The sequence below is a fragment of the Mycteria americana genome, chromosome 20, assembly GCF_035582795.1.
Source record: "Mycteria americana isolate JAX WOST 10 ecotype Jacksonville Zoo and Gardens chromosome 20, USCA_MyAme_1.0, whole genome shotgun sequence".
Classification (NCBI taxonomy): Eukaryota; Metazoa; Chordata; class Aves; order Ciconiiformes; family Ciconiidae; genus Mycteria; species Mycteria americana.
Window position 1 is genome coordinate 6,037,606 of NC_134384.1, and position 27,801 is coordinate 6,065,406.

General features: G+C 57.0%; 1 protein-coding gene across 1 annotated transcript; it reads right to left on the minus strand.

Moving 5' to 3' along the window:
* Nucleotides 1–692: 692 nt before the first annotated feature.
* AHCYL1 (adenosylhomocysteinase like 1) lies at nt 693–26,032 on the minus strand. The gene is made up of 17 exons (XM_075521598.1): nt 25,696–26,032; nt 9,992–10,103; nt 9,470–9,613; nt 8,550–8,650; nt 8,148–8,250; nt 7,797–7,891; nt 6,825–6,931; nt 6,626–6,742; nt 6,347–6,410; nt 4,791–4,879; nt 4,240–4,310; nt 3,676–3,770; nt 3,491–3,589; nt 2,835–2,903; nt 1,556–1,634; nt 954–1,074; nt 693–807 (listed from the first exon to the last, which is right to left on the minus strand). Exons 1-17 carry the CDS (start codon nt 25,801–25,803, stop codon nt 801–803), a joined length of 1,581 nt encoding a protein of 526 aa, XP_075377713.1. The 5' UTR covers nt 25,804–26,032; the 3' UTR covers nt 693–800.
* Between the last annotated feature and the right edge of the window lie 1,769 nt (nt 26,033–27,801).

The window sequence follows — 27,801 nt, forward strand, 5'->3', positions numbered from 1 at the left end:
CAAACAAACAAACAAAAAAGTTAACTCAATTAAGGTGCAGTTTGGCTAAAAAACCTAGGAGAGATGAGGATAATGCTGGGTAAGCGACCCCCGTCCAAATTCAGATTAGCACCCTGAAACAGTGAACTCCCCCCTATCCGGCCGGCCACCAAACCTGGGCCGGCGGCCACCAAAGCTGGGCCACCTCAGCGCAGGGACCTTGGCCGGGCTTGGGGACAGTCACCTATTCGCGAGGTGGCCAGCAGGCGCCACTCTGCTCCCAAGCAGCGCTAGGAGCATTGATCTAGCAGCTAAAACTGGGCTCTTTAAGGCAATTTAGAAGTTGCAGATAATCCACACAAAGAAAGAAACGTAAGATAAGGTAGAACAGCATCTCCGTATCTGCAGGGATCCCAGCCGAGACTTACGCGGGCTGGAAAGGTGGAAAAAACAAAAACAAAAACCAAAAAAACATCGCTGCAGGAATGAACTGCCCTTGGCACATCAGGAAAGGGAAACCCTCTCCGGGAGCCAGGGCTGGGAGCCACCAGCGGCTTCAGCCACATGAAAGCAAGAAGCGAATCCCAGGTTGTCTGCCAAGATCAGACAGAGATGTAATCATGTAAAAGGGTGAAACTGAGGGGAAAAAAAAAAAAAGTGACCTTAAAATCACACTGATAAATGTAAAAACAGGTTCCTTTGTTGGTTTAAAAAAAAAAAAAAAAAAAAAAAGAAAAAGGTAAACCAAAATAAAAATGATCTTTAAAAATAATCTCTCTAATGTTGCCTTGTGTGGTCTGGTCCTTCATGGGTATGGTCCATCAGTATCTAGAAGAGAAGGGAGGGGACGGTGAGGCCGTGGGTGCTTGGGGACACAGCCCCTGGGAGCTGACGCTGTCCCAGTGCAAGGAGATGCCCCCAACGGCACCCACTGGGTGGGGAGGCGGCGGCTCCCTGCCCCGGCCGGCACTGACCTGTAGTAATTGGGTTTGAAAGGCCCATTTTTGTTGAGTCCCAGGTATTTCGCCTGATCGTCCGTCAGTTCTGTCAGGTGGGCGTCAAACGAAGGCAGATGCAAGCTGGCGACGTACTCGTCTGGGAAGGGGGAGAGGAAAGAGGGGATCAGGGGGTGCACGTCCCCCACTACGCTGCCGGGAAGATGATGTATGGACTCATCAGATGGCACGAAAAGGGCCAGGGTGCCACGCTGGGTCTGGCTAGGCAGTCCTTGCCACCTAGCACCGTGGATTCACCGTCACGTAAGCCTACGGCAGAGCTGAGCCCAAGCCCCGGTGCCGAGCAGGGCTGGATGTGCACCAAAAGGCACAGGGGCTGCATGAAAAGCCTCGGAGCAAGAAGACTGCAGGATAAGGAATGCCTGCTATGCTGCAGAACATTAAGAAAAATAAATCTAACAACCCCCAAGTGTTTTAAGGTTGCTGCCTCCGATGGCTTCCCTGAACTCATCCTCTCCCTGAAAGTTCTGTCCGGTCCAGGTCTGAGTTTCTCCTTACATCCAAAAGCGCTGGCCCACAGCAGCCCAGGGGATAAGTCACTCCGGGTTCCCTTCACTCACCCATCTTCTTCGGCAGCAGGTACACGTCCTGTTTGTAACGGCCCTCGGGAGCATTGTAGAGCTCAATCAGAGCCAGAGCCTGCAGAGATCACAGGGGACAGCCCGGGGACAGTCAGGGACGGCCACCAAGCCGGGCAGCGCTGACCACCCACAATGGCACAAAGCTCTCGGCAGCGGAGATAAGGGTTTGGGAGCCTGAGGGAGGGGGCAAGCATTTCCAAAATGCCTTGAAGGAAAGGCTTCCGCCTAAGGGTACCTCCCTCTCTGGGTCTCCATGATCCCACTAACGCCGGGGGAGGACCAGAGAGGTGGGAGATGAGATGCCACCCAGCTTGTTCGCAGCATCTGGGCTTAACGCCCCGGGGAAAACCAGAACACAAGGATGGAGGAGAGGGGAGCAGCTCTAATTCTCTTAAACCGTACGGCCGCCGCGTCACGCGGAAATGAAAGGATTGCTCGTTTTAAACTGGCGGCATCGCTTCAAAAACCATGGCCGCTCCTTCAGCCGAAATAAAACTGCATCTCCCCCAGGTGCCGGTTCACAGAGCTGAGAGCCAGGTCCAAAACACAGCCCCGGTCCCCATCGGTTTGGACCGACAAGCGTGAGGATAAGGAAATCCCCCACCGTTAGCATGGCTGTCCTCCCCCACCATCGCAGTCCCCAGCTATCAGTCCCCTCCATGTTTCCAGCCCAGCGGGTTTCTTCCATCGCTCGCAGACCCAGGGCTGTGCCGGCCTCGGCTGCTCGCACAGCCAGCACCAACTGCAGATCTCAGAGCGGAGCCAAATTCAATCATCGTTTTCTTTGGAAAGGCAGAGTCACGCAAACAGTGCAAGACACAAGCCGTGTCCGCCCAGCTGAGCCGGCACTGATGCTGGGGAGCATTTTATCCACTGGCCTCCAGATCCCCAAAACCCACCCCAGGGGTTTTTTTTTGTGATGTAGAAATCGAGAATCCAAAGACAAAGCAAAGCCTTGCTTTGAGCTAAGCTTAAACATGTGCTAGGGGAGCTCTCCAGTGGCTTACAGCACAGCAGGAGCTCTGCCACAAAGCCTGGCTCATTTAAAAGCTCTCTCCCAGCTGTAGCCAAAGTGGTAAGTTCCCATCATTAACTGCATCCCAGCCAAGAGGTGGTGGCTATGGTGGCACCGGAGCCACCCCAAGGACCCATCCAAATGCGTGTTCCCAGCTTCTTCCAAACCGTCCCCACCCCGAGGCTCGTGCAAGGCCCCAGAGCATCCCCCGCCCCTCGCGCCCCGGCCCCGCAGCGTACGGACCTGAGTGGTGGCTGTGATGGAGAGAACGAAGGTGGGAACCGTGGAGCAGCTCAGGTTGAGAAGACGGCCCTAGGAGACAGCAGGAGGAGTCTGCAGAGAGCCGAACCTGCCCCCAAAGCCAAACCGCATCGAGACTCGAGACAGGATTCACCCCTACCCCCTCCCTGGGGCAGGGGGCAACCACAGCAGTGATTCAAGGGCCACCTATGTGACCAGAGAGTTCCAACTCTGCCTCAGTTTCCACCCTAACTCTTAGCTTTAAGGCAGGGAGATTTCGTGGTCCCTAGAAAGAGCCAGTCCCTCCTACTGCCAGGAGAGCTCAAGTGGGAAGAGACACCCAGCCGGTTTGCTGCGTGGGAAACCCTGGCAAAGGCAGAAGCAGACGGCGTTTGGCTGATAGGGATGGCTCCCGGCTCAAAAGAAGGGGGCCAGATGGCACCTCTGTGGCTGCATGTGGTACATGATAGCTCCCTTCCTCAAGAAAAGGAAAATAAAAAAATAAATAAATCAGGAAACCCTTTCCTGAGCTCTGAACCTCCTCCTAGGTACGAAGCGTCCCAGCACCTTTCCGCCTGGTTAAATCTTTACCAATTCTGGCAGGCAGTGCTTTCCCAATAGAGGCCCAAAGCAACGTCGTGGCACAGCTCTCAGCACACCTCGGCCAGCAGCACCACCCGCTTCCCGTCCGGCCAGATGACGTGGTCCACTTGGGAGCGGACCCGCTCCCAGGTCAGCTCCGGGGTCCGGAGGCTGGTCTGCAAGAGCAGGAGGAAGAGGCTGAAGTCATCGCGGGAGGACGGCGGGGCGGACGCAGCCGTCGAGGCTGCGGGCACAGACTCACCACATCGATCTCGGTGTTGGAGTGGCCCATGTTGCACACGATGCAGCTGTTCTTCATCCGATCCAGGTGTTCTCTGGTCACGACGTTCTTGTTTCCTGCAGAGAAGGCAGAGATGAACCCAAGGCAGTGGAAATATAAACCCTCTGATTTCTCCTTCCCTGCACTTGGGTCAGAGAAGCTCAGTTCGGAGCAACATCAGATGAACTTCAACCAGAAGGAGAGCCCTCCCGGCTGTGACAACAGAGAAACACACGGGACGAGTGCTGATCTTTGGTCCCGTGAATTAACCAGGCTCTAGGAGACCCCAAAATACCTCTGGGGACACATGGCTGTGATGTCCCTCCTCCCAGGGGCTGAGGAGGACTGTGGCCAAACAGCAGGCTGGGGGGGTAGGAGGAAAAGCTCTTGCCAGAGCCCAGCTATTGCTCTTGTAAAATTAGCAGCACACGGCAGCGAAGTGTCCTCCATGCCCAGCTCCCCCAGAGCCCTGGAGACACCCGCTTGGGAACAACTGCTCCTTCTCAGCCTGCTCCAAGGCTCGCCCACAACCTTCTCCATCCCTACCTGTGCAGGTGATGACGACATCCACCTGACGGATTACTTCACTCAGCTTCACCACCCGAAATCCATCCATGCTGGCAAAAAAGGGGGAGAGGGACCACGATGAGGAGGAGAACCCTGTTCCCTCTCTGCCCCAGGCCAGGAGGGATCTCAGCGCTGTACTGCTGCAGCAGCTCCGAGCTGCTCACACGGCAGCCAGGCTATCCTTCCACACCCCCAGGGATGCCAGATGCAAGAGGAAGGGCTGCGCAAAGGATGCGGCATCAAACCTGCTCTCACAAATGCTGGAGGAGCCCGGGGCACGTGTGGAGCATTCAGCCAGCCCTGCATGAACCCTCAAGCAGCCTTCCCAAGCCAGCCGGTGCAGGTGCCTACCACCTGGTACCCCATAACCCTGAAAGCTGCCCCAGCCCTTCCCCATCACAACCCCACAAGATATGTATTCTCTGAGATGAGCCACAGATCCTCCTGGCTCTGTTTCAGCCTCTGCCAGGGTTTAAAGGCAGCCAGAGAGCAGAGAAAGAGATGGTCACAAGCAGCAACTAACATCTTACCAAGCTTGGAGAGCGCAGATGGGGTCGATCTCCGTGACGTAGACGATCGCTCCCAGGGCTTTCAGAGCGGCGCAGCATCCCTTGCCAACCTGCCGAGGCAAAGCGTCAGCGTGAAGCTGAACACGGGACGCGCCGAGAGCTACAACCCCTTCCCTAAAACAGCCCGAGCACATCCCAGGCTGGGAGACGCTCGTCCCGGCCGTCTGCCTGACGCCAGGAGCAGCTCAGCCATGTACTCGGCGAGCGGCACTTCTGCCACAAGCCCAGCTCCCCCTCCAAGGCCACCAGCCTTCCAGCGTGGCCGCCAGCTGGCAGGAGCTTTCCAAAACCAACACACTCGCAGCCTGTGCAGCCCCAAGCATCGCAGGAGCCCTCCTGAGCTCTCCTCCAAGAGGAGATTAAAGCCAGTCTGGACAAGCATGCGCTTCCTCCACTTGCCTTTAAGCCAAAGGGTTTCTTTGGCATTCAGAGCTGTCCTGCGCTGACCGGGGGACAGATCCTCCATCCCACGCTCCCCACATCAGCACGGGGGAGAGCAGAGCTCCTCTAACAGCATCTCTGACACTATCCCTCTCCTCACTACAAAATTCAGCTGAAGTCTGGCTCTCCACGCCACTTACCCACACTAACACCTGGCTAATCTGCACGTACCCGTGCTCAGCCCTGTTTTCTGTCCGGCAAGATGCTGCCGGGTAAGAAACATCACCAGAGACACCCTCACTTATCGCCCAGCTCCGACCTCACATCTACTGAAAACAGCCAGGCAGAGCAAACTGGGACTCCAACCCACATACAAACAGGAAAACAGTGAGGGTGGAAGGACTCCCTTGTTTTGAAGAAGTCTGGTAAAACTCAGGACAAGCCCTGGAGACTGCAACTACCGGCACAACTCATGGCTGGAGAATCAGACGCCACCTCGGAGCGCCTGGGCGAGAGCCAGCGCAGCCTCTTGGTCGAGCAGAGCTGGGCTCCACTGGTGTCTAAATAAATTAGTAAGCGCGTTCCTGCCGGGAAGAGCGTTTGCAGCTACTGCCAGGCCCTTCGCAGCGCGGGAAGATAAACACCCACGCAGACAGTGCACAGATGGAGGGAAGGTGTCAGCTCCCAGCTCCGTGCTCTTCCAGGGCAGAATCATTTACAAGTTCGTGATACGATTCCCCTCTGCCAGAACATTATCCACCAGCGAGATGCAGCGGGCCCCTCCGCCTCCTCTGTCACAGGCTCGGTGACAGCCGGGCTGGATGCTGAACTCGGTCCAGGGACAGCAGATGGGAGCACCCATGGGTAGTTATAATTCAGGCCAGCGTTCCCAGCAACCGTCGTATTTGCAGCCCAGCTAATCTGCAGGCAAACTGGGAAATCTGATGCTTGTTCTCCAGCCTCCCAACAGGTTCTACCAAGATTTCCCTGGTAATCGCTCACCAGGTTTGATCTACTCCTATATCAAGGGCACGTGGTCTTTGCACAGGGAAGAAGCAGGATGCTGAGCTCAGGGGAAGGATGGCTCGGGGGGAGGCTGACTCACAGCTCCACCGACTGCCGCTTCCGAAACTCACCTCCCCATAACCACAAACCACCACTTGCTTCCCTCCAAACATCACATCCGTGGTCCTCTTCAGGCTGGGGGACAGAGAGAGACCTGTGTTGGGATTAGTCAAGCGCACACCGCTGATGGCACAGGGCAGCGCTCCGCTGCCAGAGCCCCCAAAACCAGGTCCTGCAAGCACACAGCAAGGGCAAAGCAGCAAAGAGCCCAATCTCTGCTCAAGAGGAGCCGGAGCCAAATCCACCGGTGTGAGAGTGACAGTGCGGATGGGGAGAAGGGTTGCACTCACCCGTCCAGGATGGATTCCCGGCAGCAATAGAGGTTATCAAATTTCTGTTTGGTGACGGAGTCGTTCACGTTCATGGCTGGGACACACAGCTTCCCGGCCTTGGAGAGCTGGTACAGCCTGGAAGAGGACAGAGGCGGGTCAGAGCAGAGAGCAACAACCCAACAGGAGATCTCCAAATCAGCCTTCCCAAACCTCCTACCTGTGTACACCAGTCACGCTCTCCTCCACAATCCCTCGGATCTTCTTGAATACGTTGGGGTATTTCTTATAAACCCAATGGGTCAGGTCCCCACCATCGTCCAGGATCTAGAGAACAGGCAAGGAAGAACAAGGAGCAGTCAGGCCTTCCACTGGGAAAAGCACTCGCTGGGGACAGGATGGGGAAAAAGAGATGGAGAGCATCTTCAGGCACTGATGGAGGGCTGTTCGGGCAGAGGCCTGGGGGCCAGGACTCCTGGGTTCACCTAGCTGCCAGCAGCTCGGGGTTCTCCTCCAAAACATAGAGGATTTTTTACCCCCTGCATGGAGCTGATGGATCCCAATAGGGTTTTCTGCCCCTGCTATTGCTCTGCAGCCTGGAAACGTGACCACAGGCAGCCCTAACTAAACAGGCTGAGATCAGAAAGACGCCACAACATGCATGCCCTGAAAGCAAACAGTCGAGAGGAAAGGCTGCGGGAGCTGCTATCACATCATTAGCGATCACAGACCATGCATCAAGGCAGTGAGAGGCGTCATCTGCTTTCAGCAAGGGAAAGGTCCCCTGCAGAGACCACTCTCTCTTTGGGAGAGGGTGGATGGGATCCGTGTCGAGAGAGGAGCGGTTGGGGCAGCTCCCGTAGGGCTGACCCTGGGGGGAAAGAGGTCCTGTGGTTTCTCGACTCGTTGGCAGCTCCGGCAGGAGACGCTCCCATGCCATCGCGCCGTACCAACTCAGGACACGTGAGCGTTGTCTGCAGCTCCCACAACACCCACGGTGGCCCCCAACCCAGCGCCGGCTGCTGTGCTCCAGGACCCCCACTTTAACGGGGGCTAAGAGGCTTTTGCAATGCCAGCAGATGCCCAGGCAGCCCCAGCAGGCTCCCAGGAACAGCCCCAGGGAGGGAAGGGTGAGGAGCACCCAGCGACCACTCCACGGAAGAAGAGAAAGGGCTGGAAGAAGGCTCATTACCATGTTGGCCTGCCAGCCATCTACGTTAACACAGCGGTCAATGCACCACCAGAAGTCATCCTCTGACTCCCCCTTCCAGGCAAACACGGCAACACCTAGAAGAAGAGGAGCATCCTTGGCATCTGCTGAGTTTGGCAGAGCTCTCTCCTGCTTGGCCAACTCAGGAAAGCCACAGACAGGAGGGCCAAGGGGCCATGCAGAGATCAAACCACAGCCCACAACAGGATCAGACCTGTTTGTTCCTCCCCTAAAAGATATGTGGTCTAAACCATTCCTTATCGGGACTGGGACACGGCTGCAGAGCCGGGGGGGCTGGAAGGGCTCTGCGTCCCTAGGCTCAGCTGTACTCACCAGCTTCTGCCAAGGCAGCCGCCACTTCGTTCTGGGTGGAATAGATGTTACAGGCAGACCAGCGGCACTGCGCTCCCAGCGCGCACAGCGTCTCGATCAGCACCTGCGAGACAGCAGGGTGAGCGGCAGGCCTGGGGGAGCGGTGACGGGCACAAGCAGGCCAGCAACAGCACAGGGTCCCAAGCACAGCCTTGTGCAACGGGCAGCGAGGAACCGACCAGAGATCGGCTCCAGCAAACATTGCCCTGGGGAAATGCGGGCGGCAGAACCTCTCCAAGATGTTTCCAGAAAAGTGAAGGTGCCTCCTCCAATTGCCCAAGGCTGGGAAACTTAAGAGACTTTCTTCCCCGGGGAAAAAATGGTCTCTCCTACCCCAGATGCCCCAAATAAGCAGCCACTCACCGCAGTCTGTGCTGTAATGTGGGTACAGCCCACGATTTTAGCTCCAGCCAGAGGTTTCTCCCCTTGAGCTCGTTTCCTGAGTGAAATCAGAGCAGACATGTCTGTAAAAGGAACAGAGGGGTTTTAATGACGGCTTAGTCCAGAGAGGCCTCTCTCTGCCAGACCTGCTCTCCTTTCTGGGGTCTCCCAGGCTACATCCAGCCCCACAGTTTTTGCTATAGTCATTACACAGCCAGGGAGAAAACTCCTCATCCCTAGCCTGGCAGGTCTGTCCAAACTGGGACCAAAACACCGGTGTCATTTGTCACTTGATCACGTAAGGAGAGAGGTCTGGGACAGGCACTGCCCAAGGCAGGCATCTGATGTGCGCCAGCTAAGGACAGTCACCAGCGCTGCAGCAGAACAGCATCAAGGAGAAGCACCTAAAGAAGATGAAAAAAACCAGGGCTGCCACATCTCCGAAGAGCTGCTCTAAATGTGCCTGGATCATCTTCCCCTTCTAAGGCTTTGGCAGCATGTGTGTAAAAGGAGCCCGAAAGCAAAGTTACCCAATCACCCCACTGGTAATGGTAACTCAGCTTCCCACAAGCCCCAGGGGAAGGGGTTGGGACTGTCAGTTTTCATGCCTCCAAAGGCGTTGCAAGTTCATTGCCCGTTGAGGTTTCTCATCCAAAGCCACCAGGAACATTAAACCCCGCAAGAGCCCTGCTGTCGTTAGAAAATGGATGCCACACATCATTAACGTTTGCTGTCGCGTCTAGCTCTTCCCCACATAATCTGTTGATTCGGGGGGGGGGGGGGAAGGACAGGGTATCCGAGGCTGTAACATGAGTTGTGGGAATTGCCACGGCTCAGCTCCTGGTCTCTGGAGAGCACGGCACCCGGCCGTCAGCCCCATGAACCCCACGCTCCACTTTTACCTTGCTCAGCAATCTCGATCTCCCGGCGCCCAAACTCTGCCTGCTTGATGTTCTTCACACAGAAATTGCTGCTGCCTTTGGAGTTGGTCTGTTGCTTCTCTCGGGGGGACACCTCGTCATCAGAGCTGTCCGTGTAGGAGGCAGCTAAAGCCAGGAGAGGAACGCCTGTTACCCCAGGTCTCAGGAGCCCCGGGACCTCCTACCTTTCAGGTTTCTGCTCCGTTTCGCTTCCCAGCTTTCACACACACACAGAGTCATGGCTCAAACTACAAATCTCCTAAGGAAAGCCAATGTCCAGAAGGAATTTGCACTCTTGTTCCCTAAAACAACCCAGAACTAACTGGGTTATCAACTGGTAATCAATGTCTGAGCTTCAGGAACCCCCAGAATTATCCCCTCCACATCCAAGTACAACACAGCAGCATGGAGCATCCTGACACGCGGTGTGAGCAGCACATTCACGGCGGCACCAACGCCGGATTTGGGAGAGGATCGGGCACGGACAAGGAGCCCAGCACCTACCGGAGCTGTAGCTGTCGGTGGAAGACTGCGAGATGGAGCGGGACAAGGACCGACGGCCCGTCTTGGTTGGGAACTTGGTGAACTCCTGCATGTCATCTGCAAACTGGATTTGCTGAGAAGTGCAAAGGAAGAGAAGTGCTAAATCAGCAGGTGCTCCTTACGGCACATCATCTTTCCAGGCTACGTGGGCCCGTGGCTCCCCTCAGTCCGCCTTGACTGCTGTAGTTGCAGAAATCAGCATCACCAAATGCATCAAGGAACAGATCTGTGGCTACAGATGCCAAAAATTGAACCCCCTCTTCTGCCTGATCATCTCTGTCACCAGAAGGTTAAAGATTTTACACCTAACACCTGAAGATTAAAAAAAAAGCACCCAGTGAGGCTTGAAACATCCCCTTTAGCCCAGGTCTGACTCCCTGAGGCTCCTCCAAGACAGTCAGACTGCTTGTACAACACAAATACCACGCAGCCCTCCAGACAAGCCCTGTGCGGGCAGAGCCCCCGCTCCTACCCCAACCAGTCCCGCCTGATTTCTGCCCAAAAGTGCAGCAGCAAGAAAGCTGGGGTGGTCCCAGCAGAAACTCAGATCCCTGGTGCTTCCAGGCCCTTCCCCAGGAGCAGAGCATCTCGCAGGTTAAAAACACAGCACACCCTTCCAAAAGCAACACTAAAAGCAGGGGGAAAAAAACCTCAGCGAGAGAGAACGTTTTAACAAAAAGTAGTTGACATTGCATTGCCTTTCAGTCTCCCCTGCGTTACAGATGTTTCCATTGTAAGAGAAGCCCTAAAACAGCCACCCCTCCTTCCTCTCTCGGCCAGAGGCAACTCAAGGCTCCGGCACCTACCACCGGCTCATCAAATTCAAGCACGTTGGGCTGAAAGGAGGGGGAAAATAGCCCCAAACTGCTCAGCTGCTGCACTCATCCCGTGTGACCGGCCAGCAAAAAACCTTATTGCTGCTTCTGCGAGAGAAAGACAACGGAGACGAAAGGGAATTAGGAAAAGCTCCGGCGAATCCAGCCTGATGCCCCCCTGCCCGGCACGCTGCCACGCAGGAGACCCTGACAAAGAGCCCCGGCGCGGCCTCTTCCCTCTGATTGCGTCGCTGCAGGATTTAATTTTGCCACTTAACAGGGATGAGACGTCATCGCAGGGAGTGGGATTAACAAAGCATCCCCACAGACCCAGGAGACCTCGAGAAGAGTCCTGAAGAAATCAAGTTGATGGAAAGAGACAGGCCACAGTGGCCTCAAGGAGGGGTTTTCCATGCCACAACAATCCCAAAAGCTCCCTGAAAGCTTTGATGTGGGAAACAGCCTTCAAGGGGAGAAGAAGGAAACTATTTAGTTGAGATGATCCGTCCCAGAAAGGAGGAGTCTGCATAGTCTGGGTCCGGGGTGTCGGCAGCACTAGTACGGCTATTCGGGCTGTAAAACGGAGCCACGGTTCCCGGAGAAACCCAGCTGGTGGGCCAAAAGCAGCGATGGTATTCTGCTCGGGAGGGGAAACAGGGACACGAAGCCCACCGCTCAGTCAAGGGAGGACATGTGGGGTGATGTGGGGCGACGAAGGTGACTCCAGCATCCCCTCCGGGAACAGGCTAGCACCAGATCAAGTCCATCACCACACCCAGGCAGGCATCCCAGGCATTTTTGTGGGTGCTGCTGCTAAAAGATTTTTAGCCAGCTCCTCTGTTACTGCATACGTTACAGCCTGGTATCTGCTTCCCAGAGCAGACTTCCCAGCAGATGCCGTGCGATTCTGATGCAAATTGCATGAATTTGCATTAGTGGAAGGAATAGGAACGCTAAATGGAGTTTGCAGGTTTGGTTTTGCAACTGGTTTAGGTCGTTTGGTGCAGAGGGAGGAACCGCAGGGCATCATAACCTACAGCACTGCTGGGAGAGAGAAGAGGTGCGGAAGCACTTGTAGCAAGCAACGCCAGGCAGGTAACAGCAGCGTACTCGGGGCACGGGGCCGGAGCTGGTAGGCACAGCAGTCTCCCAACCAAGGAATGATATTGCTGGAATTTGTTCAAGGTCTGTTGCTTGGATCAATCTTCCCTGGACAGCCTGAGAAAGGCTTGTGCCACCTCCGCGCTGGCTCCTTGCTCGTGGACATTTCCGGGGCGGGGGTGAGATCAGCAATTTCAGAAGCAGCAAGATTTCCACTCCTTCGCACCCACCTTTTCCTCTGGCAACTCATCAAACCAGAGGGTGTAAACATGCCCCATAAAACAGCTGCTGGCATTAAAACAGCTTAAAGTGTTAGCTGAGGAATTTTCTCCATCTCAGGGAAAGGTTTCCAGGGAAGAGGTGAACCCAGGAGGGAAAAAAAAAAAAACAGATAACCCAGGCTTTGCCGCTCCGGCCCAGGGTGCAGGTGGGTGTCTGTCCTTGCTTACAGCATCCAGGACACGGGAACCCCGGCCCAGGGCACTTCCCCGCAGTGAAAATGGATGCTCTCATGGAGCAAAGCTCTGTTTGGGATGTGCTGGGAAGGAGAGGGTGGGGATGGAGGGCTGCTGCGCTCCCCAGCTCCACGCCATCCCCACACCACCAAGACAACCGAGATCTACTGGACACCATCATCCCCTTCGGGGGACCGGCCGTGGGCGTTGAGCCAGCTCCAAGGCACGGTCCCACTTTTTAGGGGAAACAGCCATTCTAGAAATGGGGGGGTTGAATTCAAGGGTCAAAAAAATCACAGCTAAAGAAACCAAGTGCTGACTTAACCACAGTAATCCCTGCCGTGGCTTTACCAGAGCTCATCTGAACTCCGCAGCTTAGCAAAATCTGCCCTGTCTAAAATTATCATCAAACATTGCAAGCAGCTTCCGAATCGAACGAACTGTTCGCACATCAAACCCCCTCCAAGCTCGACAAATTAACGCAGCGTCCAGCAACCAGCCGAGAGGAAGATGAGGGGAGGACGGCGGGTGCCGCAGTCAGGCAAAGCGACCAAGCCAACTGGCGACGTGCATGACTGTTGGCCGCGTTACCTTCCACGTGCCGGGCTCTCTAGCTGCATTAAGGCGACAGAGAAAATCTCGTAATCCCTCAGCTTGTCATGGGAATTTGAATGAACGGCATCCCCGGCCGGGGGCTGCGGATGAGCCGGCTGTGGCTGACCAAAGCCGGGCTGGCTGCGGCAACAGGGAACCGGGATTGGGACCATCCGGCTGCGGAGAGCACGATCACGAATCACATCCCAAAATTCATCCTGCTGGAAGCGGCTTTTCCAACCGGGTGGAGCACAAGGGTTTAAGAGCAAGGAAAACATTTTTTCGGTCCAGCAATTCATGACCAAGGAGGCAAAACAACACAGCACCGATTTCTCTGCACAGAAACAGAGCCGGGGTGTTTTCTAGCATCGCTACCCCCTTACAGGAGGAGATAGGGCCAGGGTCCTGACGGAGCCCCGTGCCAAATGAGCAGCTCCTTGCTTGGTACAGCAGGGGGTTTTTTGGGAGATGCCCTGTAGGAAAACACCAGGATCCGACATCTCCTGCCAAGTTTTCACGAAGCAACGCTGAAGGCCGCCTGCTCCCAGTCACACCTGCCAAGCCAGAAGTACACTTTCTCCCCTTGCGAAACCTGGCACGACCGTCTCCGTTCCCACGCAGACCTGACTCTTCCCAACAACCGCCACTCGTTTTCAGCTCAAACCACCCCTCCAGGCGCTGGGTCTGGCCGGGCGGGAGGTGCGGGAGCATCGTCCTTCCTGATACAGCACTGCATATAGCACTGCATCCCAACAAGGGTCAAACGAGGTGCGAGGGACCCCCGGGCTCTCCCAAGGCAAACGCCGGCCGCCTCGTTTGGCTGCACTGCCCGGTCCATCCCAAAACCCCCGTGAAGTTAAACAATCAGCTTCAACAAGCTTCCCCCTACGTTATAAGGTACCTGCCCATACGCGGGCACATCGGCCGGGCGGTCCCGCACCCGGCAGCACACATGCCCCCAGCACATAAAGCCTCATTTGTTTATTACAACATAGGAAGGGCAAACAGATTCCAGATCCGGAGTGCTACCATCTAAACAAACCGGCAGCTCGTGACGGCCGGGTGTGCCATCCTCCATGGTTTATCCTGCATTTTTCCCCAGCAGTCAGGCTAGAGAGCAGCTTTTTGAGCTTACCGAGTACGAGAAGTTCCCCCGCCGCCTCTGAGCTGCAGAGGACTTTGTAAATCCAGCTGGATTTACCTCGGGCACAGACGAGCCAGGCACGTCCCTCTCACACAAGACAACGCCACTTTTAATTTTAAAATTTCCATCCCCAGAACGGCTCCAGAGAGGATGCTCGAGCTCCTTCGCCATGCTACGCATCCTCGATTGCATCCCGTGCGGCCTTGGGGGACAGCGGCGGAGCAGGCTACGGGAGGAGGAAGAGGAGGATTTGGAAAGCACCCACCAACTCACAGCCACCCCCAGGGCCACGTGCTGGCTGGGTTCACCAAGGCTCCACGGGGAAAAGGACACATGCCAGGGAGCAGCTCCAGGCTCCAATCTTACCACCACCAGGTTTGCCTTAGCAACCCTTTATTATTATTATTATTATTATTATTATTATTATTATTATTATTATTAATTAAGGACAATGCGAGTGATGGCACATCCACAGTGGTGTAAAAAATACCTGCCCTTACAGCCACTTCTGTCCTGGAGTAACTGAGGGGGGTACAAGAGCAGGCTCTGCACATCACCCAAAGATGAGAAGGAAGCAGTGAACCACCTAAGACCCTCCAGCCTCCTAAGTTTCCTCCACCACGTCCGCGGACGTGATGACACAGCGCAGTTGCCCAGGGAGAAACAGCAAAATCGGAGCAGAGCACGTTCTCACAGCAACACAACCACCTGGAAAGCAAGAAAGTCTCTGTAACCCACTTCTGCCCTCCCAGGAGAAAGCCTGAAAGGTCCTGGGACCTTTCCTTTGACTGCAAAAAGCCAGCAGCAGAGATCAGGACTATTCACAGCAGCCCATTCCCCCTATTTAATCTCCCCTCCCCAACAAAAACTCTGGCAGAGGCTGGAAGGGCACTGCTGGTTGCCCACGCTGCTAAGGCAGCCCTGACATGACCTGTCTTTTTAAGTTCATCATTTCTTTGTCATTTCTGGAAATTCAGCCAGACTAGAAATGCTTTACAGCTCAAAACAGCGCTCATCCTCTTCACCAGCCCCACTTGCACATGAGACGTGATCAGCAGCTTGTACCAGGGCTGAGTTTTGCAGACCTGGAGATGGGCACCTTCAAACACCCGGGCTTCAAACACCGAGGATTCGTTATCTGCAGAAAGACCCTTTCCCCAGCACCATTTCCTCCTGGGAAGCCGCAACTGGTTTCTCACGAGGAGCCGGGTCCTGCCACACTGATGAGTTCAGGCATTTCTAAAGCACAAGTTGTTTTAATCCACTTATTTGCAGAAGTGAGTTGTCACGTTCAGTCAATGCAGCAGCGAGGGAGGGAAGAGGCACCCCAGGGGCTGAGGTCTCTTTAGCCACGCATCAGCAGAAGAAAAAAAAAAATAAAATAACCAGCATGAGGCTTTTCTTCTATTCTAGGTCAAAAAGAGCCAAGCAGCAGGTTTACTTGTGCCACCTCCCCAGAGAGGGGACAGCACTTTTGGGCTCTGCTCCTGCAGCCACCCGGCTTCCAGAGGGGACCCCACGCGTCCTGACCGGGAGAAAAGAGTCCTCCCCAAAGCCCCCCACAGCCTCCTGCCACATTTGCCCCCCTTGGGCCGAGGGGCTGAAGCCACCCCAAGCTTGCTCGCCGCAGGTTCCCAGTGTCTCTCCCCCGCGCCGGCCCCGGGGCTGGCAGCAGTCCCACCGCGGCCGGGGGAACCGGCGAGCGTGGCCGTGCCAGGGCGCTTGGTTTGTTTAGAGGACTTGGCTGCCGCTGTCCTCAGACCCCCTCTGCCCTGCTTCCAGGCTGGGAGAGCCAAGCCCCGGTTCCCACAGCCTTCCGCAGGACAGCGTCTAGACAAGGGACAGGGAACCCATCTCCGGCAGCCCCCAGCCCTCCGGCACACATGGGGACACAGCTCCTGCTCCACGACCCGACAGGACACATGTATTTTTGGGGTGGAAATCAGCAGGGCAGACATGGATGTTTTTAAGGTTCCTCTCCTTTGAGGTTACCCAGCCCTGGAGGGGTATTTCTGGACCACAGCATCCCGTAAGGATTGAAGGAAAGGAAAAATCAGGTACTTGGAGCAGAGGGATGGGGGCATCGGGATCAGTAAGGCTCCCACCCTGACCACTCATTGTCCTCACCCCCAAACCACCAGCAAGGGGAGGTTTCTGAGGTGCGTTTGGCTACGTGATTCATAAAGCACCCCACTTTACCACCTCCAAGCGAGCCAGCGCACCCCTCGATGACAAGCAGCTGCATGAATTCACACAAGGCTGCAGCCAAGCTCACGGGACAACCACATTTCCAATTCAAACCAGCTCAGCAGCAAAAGATACCCCAGCCAGAGCACAAGGCCGGGCATAGGCGGGGGGGTTTGCATTAGCAACGCCCGTGGCTTCAGCCCCACGGTGCTGCAGGGATGCTGGAGGAGCGGGTCGGCAGCCAGGCGCTCAGCAGGCATCTGCTGATCCTCCACACCCACTGGCAGAGCACCAAGGGCCCTGGGGAGAGCTCGAAGTGGCACAGCCCCGGCTAGAGAAGTTATACGGAGGAACGGGACCTGCTTCTGCTCCAGGTGTGGCCTTTGCAACAAGAGGACTTTCTCCTGATGGTTTCCCCAACCCAAACCTTTAGAAGAAACCTCAAAGGGCTTCGTTCGGACAAGACAGCTGGGAAGAGCTGCCCGAGGGTGCTGCTCTGCTTTGCGGATCGAAGCACGATCAGTGCTGAATTCAGCGGCACTTGGATCTATACCTCTGGCTCCCAGAGGGTTCACAGGGCAGGCTTTTCTCCCCGGAGAGGCAGAGACCTGCCTGGCACTCTCCCCGTCAACTCCCCGAGCAGGAACCACAGCCAGATCTCTGCCTGGAAACCTTTACACCGTTTCCAAGAAGGAAATAAAGGGCACCGAGGTCCTGGCAAAGTAAACCGGCCAAGCCCTGATACCAGCCTCCATCCTTTGCTGGCAGAGAGGGGCTGGTTGGGTAAAGCACTGGGGGGGGAAGAAAAAAAAAAAAAAAAAAAAGAAAACCAAACACGCCATGAGTTTCCGTGAGTACAAGAGGAGAATTAAGGACTTTCACACAAATCCCAAAGCTCGGCAGAGAAGAAGGAACACCAGGAAAGAAATGAGCTCATTCCAAAGGTTAATAGGCTGGAAACCACCGCAAGATTTCAGTCATCATGAGAATCACTGTAAATGCTAGTTAAAGGAAAAATAAACAGAAGGCAGGATTAAATAAAATAAATGTGATTTTGAGTGCCCAGCTGTTAAATAGTAACTGGGAGTAACTACTGCCTTATAAACACCTTGAGGTCAAAGGTGTGCTGCCTCCAGCAAGAGCAGAGGGAAAGCTCCCCACCAGCAGATAAGGCATCTAGTCCTTGGACTCCAGGAACGGAGGCAAAGGCTTGCCCCCGGCTTTAACGCAGAGGGGTATCTCCTTCAGAGCAGGAACAGCAAAACTCCGATACCTGGGCTTCTTAAGGGCAGGGAACTCCCATCGTGTTTCACAGATTAACCCTATGAACCCAGCACGGCGACCCGGACAGGCAAACGTTGCTTCCCACAGCGCAAAAAGCAATCGGTTTAAAGACATCCCAGACTTCTCGCCTACGGGTTCACCTGCGGTGCCCACCCAGCCGTGCGCCTGTGGCAGACGGAGTGTTTGGGCAGTAGGATAATTGGTGTTAATTGGAGTTAGCTTGCTGGGAGCATTGCATGGACAGGACTGTGGGTTAAATCACTGGCAGCGGCTTGTGCGGCAAACCGAGGGCTGAGGGCTCAAACGGGCCGGCTGGCTGCTCCGGAGCTGGAAGCTCATGAAAATATGTTTGTGTGTCATAGCTGATAGGGAATTCTCTTTAATTAGCATTGATTTTTAAATTAATTAGAAAACTCCTCTACAACCACAGCTGTGCAAGACCAAGGGAAACAGTGGGAAGTGCTGTCAGAGGGCTTGTTCAGCTCCACCACGTGGGTCTGAAGCGAGGGTTAGCCACAAAAAAAAAAAAAAAAAAAAAAAAACCCACCAAATTGAAAACCTCAAACCTCTCCTCTGTAGTACTAAAGCAGCCCCTGTGTTTTGGGGGAGGAATCAGTCTACCCGGCACCCCGGGTGCCCCACCTGCCTCCTCTTCTCCCCCAGAACTGGCTTGCAGAATCACAGCATTTCAAGACCTCTTTCGGTCTTTCACGAGACCGATACAGCAACCACCACCCAGGCAAGGCTCCGGCGACTCTCAGCTACACTTAAAAGAGCCTCCATCCCTGTGCCACGGCTCTAAGGGAAAACAGCCGGCAGGATCAGCGTCGAAACAGGAGCAGCCTGTTTGCAATACATCCCAGAGAGTCAGGAAATACAGCTGTGCAATCGGAAAATTGGAAATACAGCCTCCCCGAGTTTCCAGCCCTGGCTGATCCCCCCCAAGCCCCTCACAGTGGTATTTCCACGAGTGCATCACCTAGAGCTGCCCATTTCTCCTTCACCAGCATCCTTGATTTTCAGCCCTGGAAAAGACTTTGCTTTTAATGCATCTGATTAGAGGCAAGGAAGGAGAGAAACCCCAGGCTTCAGCTTCGGCTGTTTGCTGCTCAGGACTCAGAGGAATTATTACCAGGATGGACAAACATCACCCTCCTGGACACCAACTCCTCATGCTGGAGCAAAGCCGAGCCCTTCCTGCAGACAGGGTCGATTCAATTAAGCCCCTTTCTTTTAAGTGGGGCAGGAGGGATAAGAAGTGATGTTCTTGCGGGGATGGCGAGCTCGGAGAATATTTGGAGAAGGGGTTGGTCAATGTAAGGAGACGCAGGCTGCGCTGCCTGCAAGAGGCTGACAGCTCCAAGGTCAACAGGGATCAGCCAGATGTTCTCGCTCCAAAACATGCCCAGGTTGGATGCAAGCCTCTCCCCACGGTGCAAGAATGTGTGAAATTCGGGGCTCCCTGTGGGGAGGCAAAAGGAGAAGAGACAGAAAACAGCAGACACAGGTTGAACCTCACCCCAGGCCATCCGGAAGGAGGAAACCAAAACATGAGTTTCAGCAAGGCAAAGCCCCAAGGAACCTCCTTTCCAGGCTGCCTACCTTCTCTCTCCCCGCAAAAGGCTGGAAGGAGCTATTCCCTACGCCCACACCTTGTAGATAAACCAGGCTCCCGCCACCCCCACCCAAATCACGGCTCCTGAATTAAGGTGGCTCCTCCACCAGGCATGAACGGGTCCTGCCAGCGAACTCCAGGTCCGCAGGAGGCAGCCAAGGGGAAGCTGTACCCACCTCCGAGGACCGCGGGAGCCTCACCCGAATTACAATGCAGCCTGTTTGACGAGCTGGAACATCATGTCCTCGGCCACCTAAGTTCTTTGGCTGTCACCAACCTGAAGTAAACAGATTCTGCAGCAGCAATAAGCTCGTTACCAAGGCCACCGTATTGATCCTGAAGTGTAATTAAAATTCACAGTTCAAGCAGCCCAATGCGACAGGGCAACCGGGGCAGTCTCCTAAAGGCATGAATAGCCCCAGCTTCCACATCCTGCTTTCTCAGAGGCAGGGAGCCCATGGAGCAAGATCGGCTGCTCAAAAAAAGACCCCAAGTGGCAGCTTTCTCTTTGGACCATCACCCAAGACGCGCCAGAGCGCCCGTTCCCTATGCCGTGCCCTGCCGAGGGTTAACCACGCCGGGGAAGCATGCCGAGACGATGCTTAGCCCAAGGTTAGAGGGCTACGGTGCAGACCAGGTTCAGGCGCTGCTGAGGGTGGCCAAGTCCCCAGGGCTTTGATAAAGGGCTCCGGCGTACCCTGCTGAGATGGTAACAAGATGCTCCTCCTTGGTGGGACTCCCTGACCCTCCTAGAGCAGCCCCCAGCCCCGCACTGATCCAACCCACGGTCCCATTGAGAAAGAGCAGACCCATGCTCTGCAGGAGTGTCAGCACAAGGTCCTTTGCACCCACGGCTCCGCGGGGCCAGCGGCAGGCCCCGGGACAGTCACCTCGAACGTCACCACCATCTGCTGAGTGAAGGTGAGTCAGAGTCCCCAGATAAGCAGCCCTGATCAAAGGGCTCAGCAGGAAACGCAACAAGCCCTCTGCAAACGCGAACGTCGCCTGCAGGAAACTCCTGATGATAAAAGACACAGCCAGGCATGAGCAAATCTCTTCAGCTGAGTGCTGCTCCAAGCAGGCGAGTCCCACACCTTCCCCTGCTCAAACATCTGGGACGAGGCACTGCCGACTCCTCGGAGTAACGACACGGACAGGATCCTCATCTACAAAGCCCTGCATCAAGCCAGTTGGTTATCCGAAAGGATCAACTCCAACTTGGCCTTGAAGAGCTGGTTTCCAGAGCAAAAAATCCCAGCCTCAACCTCTAGCAGGGAGCACAGGAACAGGCTCCAACATTTGCATGGGCTGGAAAGCACGGTGCAAACTGTTCAGGTCCCAAAGAAAGTATTGTGGTAGGCTGGTCCCTAGCAGAAGATAATCGCGCGTTTTGGGAAAGGCCTAAAGAAAACACGGCGCTTCTGCCGCCGGCAGACTTCCTGCGCTCCAGACCTGGCTGCTCACATTGGAAGGAGGCTCCCACCAAGCAGAGCGGGGCTCGCAGGAGAACCGGCGCTGCTCAGATGGGTGTCCCCACACCATCAAAAGATGACAAGAGATGCTTCTGAAGACTGGGGAGAATGAATATCCAACTCGCCTTCCCATCTCCAAAGGCCAGACATCGGAGTGGAAACCCAGCCTACCTCACGGGACTGCAGGAGGACGAGAACGGAGAAGCAAAAGCCACACGCCCTCGCACATCGTCTTGAAGACGGCTTGTGTCCATCAGACCCCAAAAATCTCCTTTCTTCCTGCTCTCCAGTTCAATAACTTAATTAAGCATCTTCTGGCCTTGCAGTAGTGCTGGGTCACAAGGACAAGCCTCCCCTCTGGACAGCAATGAGACCCTCCAAAAAGACAAAGTGATGAGAAGGACCCAAGAGCGTCTTATAACAGAAATAATTACGATTCTGTCATTTAATATAGCACCACCAGAGACCTGTCTGCTCCCAGCCCCCAGTAAATCATCTCCATTCAAAACACCCTTGTGGTTTGCTCTCACCATGGCTCAGGGTATGACCAGCTCAGGCTGTGACCATCTAACCACAGCAACATGTTCACTTATTGGGGTTTTCCCACAGCCCAAGGAAGGCCAGACCCATCCCAGGTGGTCCATGCAGAGTAGGATGAGCCGTTCAACTCATCCCAGCCCAGGCTTCTCATTATGAGAAGGAAAAACTGCAGGGAGAGGAGAGCGAGAAAGCAAAAGAACAGAGGATTTGGGCAAGGAAGCAAAGACAGTCGAGTGTACGGTGTCTGGCTAAACAACCAGAGAGGAGGTGGTGGCCACTGCCCTGGACAAGCACACAAAGGCAGAGGAGGATTTATGAGCAGCCAGTCTAAGGGATGAAATTAAAGGAAGAGGAAAAACGAGCGACTCCAGGAGCTCTGTCAGTACAAACAAGGACAGCCTCGTCCCCCTGACAGACCCAAGGGGAAGGTGGTTTATTAGCACCCGGCCTGGCAGAGCTGCAGGGACCCGAGATGACTCGGGACTGAGAAAAATGGGGCAGAAAACCCGGCTCTGGGAAGGGGCTGCGTGCAGGGCAGGGAAGCAGCAGACTGCAGCAAGGTCAGACGCTGCTCAGGCAGCAGCAGAACGGCTCCGCAGGCAACTGCAAAAAGCAGCAGCAGAAGTGATGTTCCGGAGACGGCGTCCAGCCCTCCCCAGGGGACGGCAGCTCCCCACGGGCTCTGTCCCCCTCTCCCCAGCCCTCCCCTGCTCCCATCTCCGGCCACCCCTGTGCCAGCCAGCACGCAGCTCCGGCTCGCTACCACTGCAAAGCTGCAGCGCTGTGCATTAGCATTCCCCGCCGCACAGCCTCAGCGGGATTCCTCCGGCGCCGGCATCCGCAGGGGCACAGCACCAACCCAAACACACCGGCCGCAGGCTCGCCGGCTTCTTGGGGCATGGAGGTGGCAGGTAGCTCACCTCCCCGAAAGCAAATTCGAGGCTTTAGGCTATTTCACGCTCCAGGCGTGCTGCATGAGTAAGCAGATCTGTCTGCAGAGCGTCCGTCTGTCTGCCGGCACCCAGGTGTGAAGGAGCCCACCGGACAGCAATCCCCATGCGACAAGGACGCAACGGGGATCGGGTGAAGTGACAGAGAGGGACAGCACTTGCCAAGCCCCCCGCCTTGCCGCCCAGCTCTAAGCACAGCAATGCGTCCTGCCTGCTCGAGGGCACCCACGGCTCGGCTCAGCCGGGAGTTTAAGGCTCCGTCGGCCGGCTGACGTGGATTCGGAAAGCAACTGCTGTCAAGGACACCGACAGTCTCCAGGGAGGCAGAAGAGCAGATGGCCAGATGCAATGGTGATGGCACACAGGAATCTGGAAGAGCACTACCTGCCCTTCAGCTCTCCCTTCATCCCCACACCCGTATTCACTTAACCAGGGCAAGCCACAAGCCTCAGTGTTTCCAACCCCCCCCAGCAACATTAAGGCACACAGTGGAGAAAGTAGAAGGCTCAGCATCGCTCACCTCTGCCTTTAAACCACTCCCCGCCAAGGAACCGCCTCGCTCTGACCAAAGCTGGTGTTAGTTTGCTGACAACCCAATTTCCCATAAACTGCAACGAAGAAGGAGCTTTGGCAGAGCCAGGCAACCCCAGCTCTTGGGGGAAAACCACCCCATTTCTGCAGAAAGGCTACAGCTCTGTTCACCTCGACTGTGTCAGCTCCTACTTAAATCCAGAGTTGATCATATTTAATCTCTTAATCTCTTACCTCCTGCTGTTTCACTTTTTCACCCTAAACGAGTCACAGACAAGAGAAGAAACAAAGACGTCAGCGATCCCCCGGGCTGGCCACGCAGCTCAGGCTGGCTCCAGGTGCCCCCGACGCAGCCTGCCAACGGCAAGGAGGACACCGACTTCTTCACAGCACCCGTGGGGCCGACGTGCCTGCAGCTACGTCCGAGCTGCTCCCCCAGGTCCGAGCTGGGCACGGGACGCTGGCGGGCTCACGCCAGCTCCTCCGCTGCACACTGACCGGTGCTTTCCCCGAGCACCAGCACAAGTTAAGGCTCCTCTTTGAAAAGCTATTCAGTGGCACGTCAGATGGAGGAGACGGAGCCTGCACTAAGCTTGGCCACATTCCCACCCTCTCCATCTCCAAACGCCTTACGCAAACTGCATCGGCAAAGTTCAAGGAGCCTAAAAACCCAGGGAGGGAGCTGCTTCAGCAGCACGCCACGATTTCCCCTACCTCAATGCTGGTAAATCATCTCTCTCAACCATCTTCTTCGCTGGCCTCTGACCACCCTGAGAGCTCCGGGGACAGCGAGCACAGAAGTCACTTCGACTTGCATTGAAACAGAAAGGCATTTTAATGGTTTAATTGCGATCCTGCTTCGAAGGCATCTGAGCTGGGGCACTCAACATCTTATCTCCCTTCCTCGTCCTTTTATCCTTCTGCCAACACCTCTGCTATTACCGAGCGCTATTCGCAGTAACTAGCCAGGCAAGGAAAACAGTGGCCCGAAGCATTTTGTTCCTTGACCTCAGCCACATCGCATGCTCCCCAAGATCTCGCTGACTGCTGATGTTATCAGCCTCAAATGTCATATGTCGCTCTGGGCACCCTTAATATCATTACCCAGCCAGGAAAGGCTGCAGCAGCCGCCGAGTCTGACTGTGGCTCCTCACGCTGTACAACAAGCCTGTGCGTACAGCAGCAAATCCGAGGTGGTACGACATCCCAGACCCCCGAGACACGAGCCAACTTTGCCTCTGAGGATGCTGGGTCGATTCCCTCCTACACAGACATCGCATTTCTTATTTTGGCCCCATAGGATACTTCAGGATTAGTAGTTTGCTCTCTCCTCTCAGATCAGCCGGCTGCAGCCTGGCACTGTCAGCTTCCCAGCTTTGAGAAAGACGACGGCAATGAAAAGGTAAAAACAATTCCCGAGTTTGAGCTGTGCTGAGCCACCGCTGGAAGAGGCAGATCCCAGCTCTGCATTCCTCTGCTCCTTCCTCCAGGCTATGTCCACAGCCCGGATAAACAGGGCCAGGGCACAGGGAGAGCCTCCAGACCCCTGCTCCCTGGCAGCAGCCGTGAGCCTGGGCGAGGAGAGATGCCTCCAAAACCCAGCCGCCTGACGGCAGCCCCTCCACAAGGGTCGGGCGCTCCCCTAATCCCACCACCGGCCGGAGCAGGCAAGACAGACGTTCCCCCAGAGAAGGAGGACGTTCGCATTCACTGCGACTGCTTTGCCTTTGCTTCCAGCGCGGAGGCAGGCGGCTGCAGCCCCGGGAGGAACACAATGTTCAGTACAGCGGGGACCTCCGGCCGCAGCTGCGCGGATCCATGCAGCGCTCGGAGCAGAAATTCGCCTCGCTGGCAGGACTGGGACTTCAGTGGCACGTTACGGAGCCCGGCAGGTCCGCACCGAGCTAGGAGCGCGGGTCTCCGCACGCTAGCTCATCTAAAAGCCGGTTACCCGAGTTAGTGGAGGTCCTGCACCCTGCTACGGCAGCATGGCCGGCACTCGCCCGCCCATGGTGCCATCCATACACCCCGTAAGGGTTACGCAAGCAGGGCCCGCACCGCGGGCAGTGGGGATCGGCACCGGGAGATCTCAGGAGCTCCTGCGAGAAGGCCTTCAAGGATGAAAGGGTAAAGAGGTGACTCGGGAGAGCTCAGACCCGGGGGCCGCTCTGGCAGCCTCTTCCCCAAGCCCAAACGTGCTCCCACCCACACCACCAACAGACCCCTTGCCCCAAAAAGAGTTCAACGCTCCGAATTTCCTCCTGCCGCCCTTCAGAGTGACCTACAGCAGGATCTCCAGGTCGCTGCTGCCAGCTCGTCCTATTTAACAGGTCCCCCTCCTCTGTCCCCACCGCAGAGCGCTGTCACCTCCACGCACACGGCACCCACCATGGTCCCGACACACAGGGTCCCCGGACCCGCTCCCCCAACCTGACCTGCCTGTCCCCCTGCCCGGGGTCACCCTGTCCCCCAGGCACCCCTACACCACAGCCAAGCCCCCCTGCTCTGCTCCCCGGCTTCCTCCCCCCCAGAGCTGGACCAGGCCCGGCCCCAGCCCCCGTGAACCGGGCGACGTCTCCCCACTGCTGGTACCGGCCCCCCATCAGCACCCCCCATCGCCCGCCGGGCCAGGGCCGTGCCCCAGTACAGACCCCTCTCTCCCCAGTACCCAACCCCTCCCCACTCCACCTCAAACTGGGCCAGCATCCCCCGGCGGGCACCTGCGCCCCCAACGCCTGATACCAGCCGCCCCCAGACCGGGCCAGCCCCCCCCTCGCCGGTACCGATTTCCCCCTCCTCCACTGAATGGGAACAGCCCCCCCCTTCCCAGTCACCCCCCAAACTGGACCAGTTCCCGCTTTCCCAGCATTCCCCCCCACCCGTGGGCTGCTCTTGCCAGAGCCGGGCCAGCCTCCCCCCGCCCCCGAACCGGGGGCTGCTCCCGCCGAACCGGGCCGGTCCCCGCCGGTCCCGGTACCTTCTTGGGGGCCTTGGTGACGGTGGCCATGAAGGAGTACTTCTCGGCGTCCTCCACCTCCTTGGCCTGCTTCACCTCCTCGCCGCCCGCGGGCTCCGGCACCGACATCCTGAAGTGGAGGAGGAGGAGGCGGCGGCGGCGGGGCGGGCCGCGGCCGCCCGCGGTACCGGGCGGGGCGGGGCACGGCGGGCAGGCGGGAACGCTCCGGTTCGGCTCGGCTTGAGCCCGGTTCGGCTCGACTGGGCCCGGCCGGTCCCGCGGCGGAGGCTCCGGTGCCGCCGGCTCGCAGCGCGCTGCGGCGGGGACTGCGGCCGCCGCGCTCGGCGCCAGGGGCGGCCCTGCCGTGACGTCAGCGCGTACAGACGTCAGCGCGCACCCGCCGGGCAAGTGAGGCCGCACGGCTGCGCCGGGAGGAACGGGCGCGGCGCCGCGGCGCCCCCTGGCGGCGGCGAGCGGGGACGGCGCGGGGGGCGGAGTCAGGGCGGGGGCGGAGCCTGGGGCAGGGGGCGGGGCAGGGGACACTAATGACGGAACAAATCCGAATTAAATCACGAAAGGTGAAACAAAAGAACGAGATTTGTCAGGAAAAAGTATTGATGTTTATTCAGGGGAAAAAATTAAATCGGGGGGGAAATTGAAAATAAATCAGGGGAAAAAGATAAAATAAGTCACGGGGAAAGAAAATAAATCGGGGAAAAAAATAAAAAATTCAGGAAAGTGGAGAAATCACGGGGAAAAGTCAAATGACACGGGGTGGCGGCAGGAGCTGGATGCGGGCAGGCAGCCCCACGGCCCGTGGGAGCGGGGACACGGGGGGAGCAGCCGGGGAGGGGACGTGCTGGGCCTGATCCTGCCCCGCTCTCGCCTGCGAGCCCGGGGAGGCAGAGGGAGAGGGGGGACATGGGGGTGTGGGGGTGGGTGCTCAGCCCCGAGTGGGTGCTCAGCCCCGAGTGGGTGCCCGGCCCCGAGTGGGTGCCAGCGCCCACCAGCAAGGCAGCCCCCGGCTCAGCACCGGCGTGGGGTCGGTCCGTGACCTCCCTGGCCCCCGTCACCCATCGACGAGGCGAGCGGGGCCCCGAGGTCCCCGGGAATCACCTGCCTGCGGGGGTGCTGGGCCTGAGCAGGGCTGCCTTCCTCCCCGCCTCCTCCTCCTCCTCCTCCTCACCGGGGTCCCCCGCCGTGGGGTCCACGCTGGCCCCTTCGTTTCTGGCAGGGACACCCACACCCTGCCCACGGGGCCACGGACACTGAGGGGCCGCATCCTGCACCGCAGCCGGGGCTCAGGGACAAGCACCCACCAGGCACCCACCCGGGACCCTTGAGAGCACCCACACCCCTCCGGCAGCATGCGGGGGGGGGTCTGAGGGTGCAGGTGCGGGCAGGGGGCGAGCATGGGTCCTGACCCTTCCGATGGGTGTCCGACTGTCCTGCCCATGCATCTGTCCCTGCCGATGGGTGTCCGTCTGTCCTGCTGGGCATCGCCCCACTCCTGGCCCCACTGATGGGTGCTCACCCACCCTGCCCAAGCGTCACCCCCAGGTCCGTAGAGTCCCCAAACCGGCTCTGGGGACGGGTTTGTGCCTCTGTCCCAGCACAGGCAGGAAGGCAGCAGGCAGCAGCCCTGCCCGCAGGGCACCCTGACCCTGTCCCCATCCCCAAACCCCCCACGGGCAGCGAGGGGGGGGTCCGAGCCCCGCTTTCCCAGGGGCATTCCCTTAAAATACAAGCTGGGAAAACATCAGCATTTGGGTTAAAGCTCCAGGGAAGGGGGGGTGCAGATAACATTTTTTAACCAAAATCGCTGCGTCTGGCCACAAAACGGCTTCTGGCCACCAAAATCCTCCAGCAGCTCCTTGGCCAAAACCCTGTCCTGGACCCGCTGTGCCCCGGGAACCGCGGCCCTGGGGCCCTTTCCGGGCGCCTCTGCCCCGTCAGCAGCTCTGCGGTGCCCGCAGCGGCGCTGGGGGAGGTTTCCCAGGGTGGGCAGAGCCTTCTCAGGACGCTTAGGGGGGTCTTGGGGTGCTTGGGGGGGTCTCGGGGTGCTTGGGGGGGTCTTGGGGCAGTGGGACAAGCCTGGGAGGTCCCAGCCTCCCCCCCAATGCCACA

Bases quoted from the DNA above. Each gene is read 5' to 3' on its own strand.
- AHCYL1 (XM_075521598.1), bottom strand. From the start codon at position 25,803: ATGTCGGTGCCGGAGCCCGCGGGCGGCGAGGAGGTGAAGCAGGCCAAG. The intron at 2,904-3,490 runs GTGTGCTGAGAG...GCTGTCTCCTAG, and splicing joins GGGTGGTGCTGCTGGCCGAG to GGCCGTCTTCTCAACCTGAG. The intron at 1,075-1,555 runs GTGAGTGAAGGG...CCCCCTTCCCAG, and splicing joins CCTGCTGCCGAAGAAGATGG to ACGAGTACGTCGCCAGCTTG.